General features: G+C 35.7%; 1 protein-coding gene across 4 annotated transcripts; it reads right to left on the bottom strand.

Annotated features, from left to right (window-relative positions):
* Positions 1-834: 834 nt before the first annotated feature.
* Positions 835-8196, bottom strand: ARF13 (auxin response factor 13). Of its 4 annotated transcripts, none has more exons than XM_073369839.1 (15): positions 7719-8196; positions 7441-7559; positions 6912-7010; positions 6762-6818; positions 6453-6608; positions 6291-6375; positions 6065-6155; positions 5703-5867; positions 5443-5565; positions 5071-5146; positions 4798-4936; positions 4575-4610; positions 2624-4473; positions 2289-2479; positions 835-1365 (listed from the first exon to the last, which is right to left on the bottom strand). In XM_073369839.1, exons 1-15 carry the CDS (start codon positions 7795-7797, stop codon positions 1230-1232), a joined length of 3402 nt encoding a protein of 1133 aa, XP_073225940.1. In that variant the 5' UTR covers positions 7798-8196; the 3' UTR covers positions 835-1229. The 4 variants fall into 4 exon arrangements, with proteins under 4 accessions (XP_073225940.1, XP_073225941.1, XP_004503551.1 ...); XM_073369840.1 differs by having other exon boundaries at positions 7441-7556; XM_004503494.4 differs by lacking the exon at positions 4575-4610 and having other exon boundaries at positions 7719-8195.
* Positions 8197-8861: the final 665 nt, after the last annotated feature.

The following is an 8861-nucleotide window of genomic DNA, read 5'->3' as shown; positions in this document are numbered from 1 at the left end:
CTCCTTAAAGCACGCCTCTCTCTCCTTGAAGCAGATTTAAGTTTAAATATTTTGAGTCTCCATTATTATTGGTTTGAAGCTTCCAAATGCAGTTTTTTAGAAGAACGGAACTTGCTTTGTTCAATTGCCTGCCATGAATTTCTCTCAGGCTGATGATTAATCAGATTATCTGGCTAGGCTATATTTATAGCAATTCTCTCCGACTTCGCATGCATCCCTGAGTTGCCTCTCCATATTTTTTATTATTTTGTGGAGCAAAATATTTTCTTGTAGCAAGCTAAAGTTTAGTAAGCTTTAGCTTGAGGGGGAGTGTTAGAATATTAAAAAATATCTTATAATATCTTTTATATTATATTAGAGTATCTTAAATTATTTCTTAAGATCAATTTATAATTATAGAGATATCTTAGAATATCTCTTATTATTATTATGATTTATTCCTAATTTAGGATTTAGTCTATGTTTCTCTATAAATAGAGATTAGTATTGAGTCTATTGTAATCAAGTAAGCATTAAACTATTATCAATAATATTCAAACCCTTATTATTTTCTCTCCTCCTTTTCTCTAAAATCTCACACTTTCAACGGTTATGAACCCAACTCACCTGAATATTTTTTACCATAAAAAAAGTAAATCCATCATTCTGTAGCTATGAACGCAACTCGCCTGAATATCTATTTGACCACACATGACTTATAGCATTAGGGCTAGAGTGGAAAACGAATTTTTTCCAACGGTCATAATCTAGCTGTCTGATGATGTTTACAAAAGCCGGAACCAAAAGGCCCCACCTTTCAATTCAAATGTCACATGAATTCCTCTCAAAGGCAGATACACTGAACTATGCTGTAATATTTCAACTATACCAACAGAAATTTTGTTCTAACTTTACAACACATTATATGCATGACTAAGAAACATCTAGCTTCTGATATGCGTGAGCACCACCAAGTATTTGATTCATTATCATGTTATAACACCTTCATGGAAGTTGCAAGACATCAACTGTCCCCACCATTTGTTTTGGCTCTCCAAATTCGCCAACTAGAATCTTTCCTTTTAACTGCAAAAGATTACTTCAAACAGTGCAGAAGCAGGACATAAATGTCCAAAGAACCCCCCACAAAGGCATCATCATAAATACATTTGGGGCAACAATAATAATCTGTCTCCTAATAAATTAAGTTACCAACACAGAAGAATAGTTAGCAAATTCCTGGACTCCATTTAAGTGTTACCACCATCTGAGCTGCTACCAGCTTGTTTTGGAAGGCCACCATTTCCAAAATCTCCATCTATGCTCATCTGTTGAACTTCTTGAGGAGAAAGTATTTTAATACAGCGGACACAAATAACAAACTCCCTGAAATATCCATAAAACAATCAACACAGCAAATTAACTAATCAAAAAAAGAAGAATAGGGTTTTTAAATTTAGTCTGATTCTAACATAGACAGCCACTACGTACTACAAATTCAAGAATCACCCCTTGTACATGATGCCAACTATCTAGTTATTTTATGCTTCATACTTTACATAATACAAAACCTCCAAAAAAATGTTCCTCCTAATTTTCATAATCTTTATGCTCAGAATAATGCAATAACTAGCGAGGTACTGAAAGTTGAACTGTTAGTCGTCCTAATCATGCGGCTCACGGAGAAATTAGATAATGCAGAAGCAGACATGTGGGAAAATTCAAGCCAACCAACTTTATTTTTGAAACGGCCTATGTTAGTAGTGTTATGTTAGTATTATGCCAGGGTGGGAATCAAACCATTGACCTCCTTATCACTCCACTCCGTAATTCTTCTGCTCCAACCACCAAGCCGGCCAACTTGAAGAATAAAACTTAATTTGTCTTTTTTTCCTAAGGAAAAGGGAGATACATCAACTCTGGAAATTATCCATCAGGTAGGCCACTAAGGAGACAAAATGTTTTTTAGTTCAGAAATGTAGTTTTACTCTCTCCACTCATTTTTAATTGTCATTTTTGCAAAAGAATTCTGTTCTTATTTATTTGTCGTTTTTAAAGTTCAATGTAATATTAACAATTGTTTTGTCTATTATAGATAGATGAATAAGTGGAACAAGATAATAAATAGTTAATGATATTATAGGAAAAAGACAAATAATTTTATCAAAAGTATAAACTTATTGATTCTTTTATTAAGTGTAAAAAATCTTAACGCGAAAACTAAAAAGGAATGGATGGAGTACATGTAAGTGAGGAGTATGCACATGAACAAAGGTAAATCTGATGGGAAAAGAAGCAGTAAGACTTACTCCCAAGGGTCATCTCCTACTAGCAGAACATCATTTTCATGATCTACATAAACAAGTTTCCATCCTATCCTTTGTCGGTCCTCCAGTTGTCCCTCAATACCAAACCTACGAGCCAGATCATGTTTAAGCTCCTCGTATCCTGAATATCTTGTTATGTCTATGGACCTTCCCACAGCTCCACGTTTATATACCTAAAAGACAAACGGCTAACTTAAAACAACAAAATAACTATGAACAGACAAATACTAATCAAGAAATAAACTAGTCAGGAATCGCATTTTCATCACTGAGACGTGATTGTTATTAAAACAACAGAATTAACAACAATACTAAACCTTGGTATATGTTCTCATCCGTTGAAACTGCTGTGGCGGCGGCGGTGGAGCCCATGGACCCGTATTCAAGAAGCTACTATCATTTACAGTGGAATCAATTGAATTAAAGGTCATATCAGGGAGTTCAAATGAATGTGAAACCATGGAAGATGAAAGTTCTGGCTGAGCACCACTGTTATTTTCATATCCCCCAAGCAAGCCTCCTGAAGAGAAATTATTTGACAAATCCTTGCCCGACCTTGTTGTTCCTTTGGTTACCGGAGAGTCTAAATTCAGTGGCATTCTCATTTGCTCATTGCCGTTGCCATATGCAACATTGCACCTAGCATCAGCCTGAACTTCCACGTTTTGAATGTTGTCCCTACAAAACATCGACTGTGGATTGTAAGGTAACTGGCTGTCATTCTGATGAAAGTGTGTATCGCTCTGAGAAAGGCAAACTGAAGCTGTAGAAGATGATGTATCCAAACAATCAGTCTGCACAGCACCGCCATTCAAGCAAGCCTGCGGGTAAAAATTCCCTTGATTGCGATTTTCAGACATGTTTAAAGAAGGTTTAACTTCATACTTTGGCTGTACATATTTCACCACGTTTGCATTAGATGACATGGTTTCTAAGGCATTCTGACTCAATATTGTTACAGCAGACTGAGCCATGTCATCCCCTATTGTGCTCCTAAGGATCTGGGTTGTTGTCACAGGAGGAAGCGCACTGGCACAGTTATTTGTGGAAGGCGAAGTGGAACAAGATGGGACATCATCAGTAATTACTGATGGCGCTGTTGCAGTTGCTACAGTCCGTATACTGCAACCATTAGCAGATAACTGATTAATTGTAGTTGCAGGAGGAAGTCCAACACGACTAGACATTTTAGACAGCAACCCGGGTTGCGTATGCTGTTGTTGATATTGAAGCTTTGGTTGCTGGGATGGATGAGAGAACTGAATATTGTTCTGGCTACTAGGAGTTGCCATCTGGTGGATCATAGAATTAGCTTCAGGTAGTGAGTTTTGAAGTGAAGGAGGAATTTCCAACACTTGACTAGGAGTTACGGTCCTAGAGTTCTGTGTTGCATCTAAAAGTTGCCGCTGCTGGTCTTGGTTTTGAATAAGTTGAGCAGGCTGCTGCAATGCAGATTGTTGGGCCAAGAATGTTTGTTGTTGCTGTTGAAGCTTCTGTAACAACTGAAGCCGAACCTGGTTGTCAGACATATGAAACTGTTGATTAATATGATCAGGTATAGTGTGTTGAATCATATTTTGCTGTTGGTTCTGACTCATTATAGTTTGTTGAAGCTGCTGTGGAGGGTTCTGAGAGAGACTTCTATGGAGTTGATGGTTTTGAATGGATGGTTGTTGCGGTTGAAGAATATTGTTCGATTGGACAATACTCGGGGGATTCAGAAGTTGGGTCTGAACTTGACTCTGTGGTAGAGTTTGATTTGCCATGTTCTGCCTAGGATATTGAGAAACATTACACAACTGTTGCTCTGGCTGCATGGCTGTTCCCAATCCACTAGATGTGAATGGCAGCTTCTGAAGGTGATCGAGTTGTTGGGAATTCTGATGTATACCTGGAGCATTGACATTGTTTGACTGAGAGATTTGTTGATTAGAAAAACCCAATTGATGAGCAATATCAGCGCCGGGATGATTTTGTAGAACTGATCCAGACATGGAAGACACGTGATTTGGTTGCAATGAACTAGACCGAGCAGGATTTTGTTGAATGTTCATCCATTGAGCTAAGCTCAAGCCATGGAAACCCTGGGGATCCTTTATACTCATATCATCACCAAGCCAAGGCATTGTACTCTTGAAAACGTTACTGAAATCAAACGGCTCATCATCTGCAAATTTTTTAAAACAAAATACAAAAACAACATAAATAAATGAGTAAAATAATATATATAACAGAAGTTTAGACGAAACAAGTGCAAAGGCATTGTACTCTTGAAAACATTACTGAAATCAAACGGCTCATTGTCTGCAAAAATTTAAAAACAAAATACAAAAACATCATAAATAAATGAGTAAAATAAAATAAATAACAGAAGTTTAGACAAAACAAGTGCAAAGGTCAACAATGAAAGAATTAAACAGAAATTTCCACAGAGAGAAGTCCAACATACTCCATTTTGCAACTAAAAGGTGTGCATTAAAATATTATTTACCAAGCATTCCGGGTTGTCTTGGTCTCTTGGATCTGAAGAATGGAGGCGGACATATGAAAAATGGGGCAGTCGCAGGTTCAATTTCCCATATTGAGACCCGGCTTCGCCTTTCCCCAGCTGCAGATTCATCCCAACCAACCTGAACATTTATGTGTAACTTAAAACACTGCTTGAAGAAACTTCCTTTCTAAAGTACAAGTGATCCAGGGTTCATCTACTTATGGATGATAAGTTATACCTCAATGAATTGCTAAAAGATGGCACAAACTTTACCTGCAAATTTCGCCACTGTGAATTTTTCCATCTCACAGAATCTAGATCACTGACACCTATAACTGTACCCATATATCTGCAATAAAATGAATGTAATATGTAATATGCCTTATCAAAATTATTTCCATGTTAAATATGAATTTCCAGACAATCATCTCCTATCACAATAATATTACTATATAAAACGTTATTTCGGAGTAAACTAAATAGAGAAGTGAAGTATTGCTTCAGTCAACAACTAACTTTCAGGCTAAGCTATTTGCATCCAGTTATAATATTCAACGACCCAAGTTTTCTTAGTCAAGGATTAATTTTCAACTTAGTATTTTTCACAAAATGACTCTTATGATACACGGTCAGAAAGTGAAGCACCTTCTTGTTCCTGAGTCTTCTGTTTCGAACATCATTCGAAAGCGCATGCCAGGTGATATTTGGTGGCTGTATACTGCCCTGTAGTACTTAGCCAATGGAATAACAAATTCTGAAGGACTGGCCCTGCATTGCATGTAAAGCAATGATGTAAGCTTAAAAACTTTAGAACTGAGAATACAAATCCATATGGCAAAGAGAATTGGTGGTCAAAGAAATTATGCATTAATACTGTCAGAATAAAGTCGGTGACAGATATTGACCTAGGATTATAAAACACGGTGAAGGGGCTACTGTTTGCGGCAGCATGAGCTGCTGCAGCCAAAATTCCTATGTGCATACTATCACTTGATAGTACCGAGGATGATAAATGGGTGGGTTGCCTGTTTGCTCGTCTGATACCCAAAAGCAACTGCTGCTTTTCATCTCTGCCAAGAAGAAATCAAAATCAGGAAATCTAGTAAAATTGTAAGTTGAGCCAAAATGGTAAAGTTTGTTTGCAGAGCACCAACATATTGAAATATAACTTTGTAAACCACAAACAACAGCAGAAGAAGAAGAAGAAGAAGAAGAAGAAGAAGAAGAAGAAGAAGAAGAAAAGGTATCAATTATTTACTGCTCTTACCGTATAAATAAAACAGAGTCTCCAGCTAAAAGCTTCTTTCCGCTGATAAATAGACTCCATCCAGTTGTAAGCAAGTGACGTTTCGGTTGTCCTGGTTAGGAAGATCATAGATAGGAAAAGTATTTTCAGAAGGGTGCTTAACAAAATGTCAACAGATTATTACAGATTTGATAGGTTTCTGATAGTACAACAATTCCAACTTATAGCTAGATATATGTAAACGTACCACGATATATATGGCGGAACTTCCAAACTTTACCATGCAAATCCCTTGCCACAAGTTCTTGAGCAGGAGGTTGCACCGAGAAATCCTATATAGAAATAGTAACCAGATTAAACTCTAAAGTTATATTTGGGAAATTCAGAAAAGAAAAATAAAATAGCATACAAGAGGAGGGAAAATTTTCTCTGCAGCACGGCGGGGTACAGAGAAACCTCCATGAGTACTCGTATCACTCGCTGTCAGTTGTTTACAGAAAAACTCGGGTTGTGGTTTGCTTGATTTGAGAGAAATATCTGATCTTAACAAGGCATCCATGTCAAACTGCACATACATAATGTCAACAAATCAGGTGAATTTGAAAACTTTCATAATTTATATGAACTAAGAAGAATTTGTTCAAGCCTTTATCATTCCAAATAAATAGGACAGCACATTTGATCCTAAAAGTATAGTAACATTGCATATGGTGCTTACAGAAGACACTGGCTGAAGTGTCATCCGGGCGTACACTTCATCTGTTTCTAGATCTGCCTGGAAAAACAACCAGAACAAGCATAGAGAGAATTAGAACGCATAAAACTCTTCTGAAACAGACAATTAATGAAAAAATAAAATCCAGCATACATGCAAGGTGAGACTGTGAAGGAGACACGGTAAGTTAGAGGGAAGATTGGAATAGTTTGGTATTTGGGCATCGCCATCTTTCTTCAAAGATGCTGCAACCTGAAACAAAATGAATGTAAGCTACAGATTATTATAATTAGCATATGCCCTGTTTAGATAAACAACTTAACAAAGCGTTTAACAAAAGTCAAAATAAAGTCAAACTGTTTCCAAAACAGCTTATAAACATGTCATAAGTTGTTTTGATAAGCTCTTCCCGTAGATAAGTTCAAATAAATCAATCCAAACAGATTCATAGTACTATGCTTTATTCAAGCTCTTCTGTCATCGATTATAGTTGTTGTTATATTAGAGAAATTGACAAGGTGAATTATAAGTAGATGATCAAAATTCAAATAACAGCATTAATTGATAGAAAGGGGGTCACAAGTCAAAATTACAAAAACACTAGACAAGGTTAATTAATACTGATAAGTGATAATAAATAAGTCTAATATGAGAAGAACACATTAAGTGAAACAAGGTTGACCTGTTCACTATGGCCTTGAGGGAAGTAAACGACATGAGTTCCAGCTAAAGGTAGATTAACAAGAGGACCAGCACAAGCTTGCCATAGCTCCTGGTTTATGCCGTTCTTCTCTTCTCCTACTAAACCATTATTATTATTAATTAAGTAAGTAATTAATTATTAGACAAAATCAAAGCAACAGTACACATAAATGATAAAACTATAAATAGAAACAAAACGACGGTTGAATGTATCGTTTAGGAACAATAATAAAAAGTTATGGAAATGAGAAACTCCACCTTCGTGAGCTGCAGCGACGGCGGCGGTGGCGGTGGAGGTGGTGGTGGCGGTGACAGCTTCTTTATTCAGCGTCGCCATTGCTTTGGTGTGCGTAGAATCTGTTACTGAATGTCAGCGATTCATTTATCGGGTGATAGATGATTAAATGGAAGAATCGTAATCGAGTGAATTCCGATGACGGAGGCAAGTTTGGGCGGAAAATAGTAAAGTCCGGTTACCGGCGGCGAAGAGGGAAGAGGAATAAAGTTTGTTAGTGAGAGAGCGAAACAGAATTGGTTAATCTGTTTAGAAAAAAGTGGTTATCACTCTCTCTCTCTTTCTCTCTTTCTCTCTCTCAAATAACTTTTCACATTCTTGCAGATCGTTCGGACAGCTTCTCCTTGTTGCTTGTGTTCTCAGTGTTGGAACTTGGAATGGAACAAGGTTGACTATTCTTCATTTATTCTTTTTTTCTAATTTCATTTTCTTTTTTTACTTTCTTTTTTAACTAAACCAAAAGCCATAGTTCAAATTAATAGTAAAAGTACTATCCCTCCTTTAATTATACTCACCCCACTATATCCACTACCTTCGACACCCATTTTAATCGAGGGTCCCATACCTAATTATTAATTTAACTCTTTACATTTTCTCATTCTTTCTTTATTGTAGTTTTTTTTTTTTTGTCGTTTTTTAAATTTCAATATGACATTAGTTATTGTTTAGCATTTTTAGTACTATTTATTGCATGAAAAAATAATTAGTATGGAAAAAATCATAAAAAGTTTGCATTAGAAATATAACTATCAAAAGTAATAAAAATTTGTTGATTTTATTGTCGTGCGTAAATAATTTTAAATAACATTTTTTATTATTCATAGCTAAAATAGTAAATAAATTGAAGTGAAATATGATATTCAGTTTAACGATATCGATATTTATCAGTTAAAATAGTTTTACAGTAATTTAAATAACACTGATGAAATAATTTAAAAATTTAACGTCTGAATATATTTTTGTTTCGTTAATTTAGTCCTTTTAAAAAATATTTTTAGATTTGTTTTTGTAAAAACAAATTTGACAACTCTTGAGTCAATAGATATCAAATTTATTTTAAAATAAAATTAAAAATAGTGAAGTTAGATGGAAAGAAAAAATTTAAA

Source organism: Cicer arietinum, chromosome 6, assembly GCF_000331145.2.
Source record: "Cicer arietinum cultivar CDC Frontier isolate Library 1 chromosome 6, Cicar.CDCFrontier_v2.0, whole genome shotgun sequence".
Classification (NCBI taxonomy): Eukaryota; Viridiplantae; Streptophyta; class Magnoliopsida; order Fabales; family Fabaceae; genus Cicer; species Cicer arietinum.
This window is presented reverse-complemented; position numbering and strand designations above follow the sequence as displayed.

What these genes read in the sequence shown, in the direction of transcription:
- ARF13 (XM_073369839.1), bottom strand. Translation starts at nt 7,797, where the DNA reads ATGGCGACGCTGAATAAAGAAGCTGTCACCGCCACCACCACCTCCACC. An exon ending in GACTCTGTTTTATTTATACG is followed by an intron (nt 5,868 to 6,064) that starts GTAAGAGCAGTA and finishes TCTTCTTGGCAG; the next exon opens with AGATGAAAAGCAGCAGTTGC. An exon ending in GGATGAGAACATATACCAAG is followed by an intron (nt 2,480 to 2,623) that starts GTTTAGTATTGT and finishes TTTGTCTTTTAG; the next exon opens with GTATATAAACGTGGAGCTGT.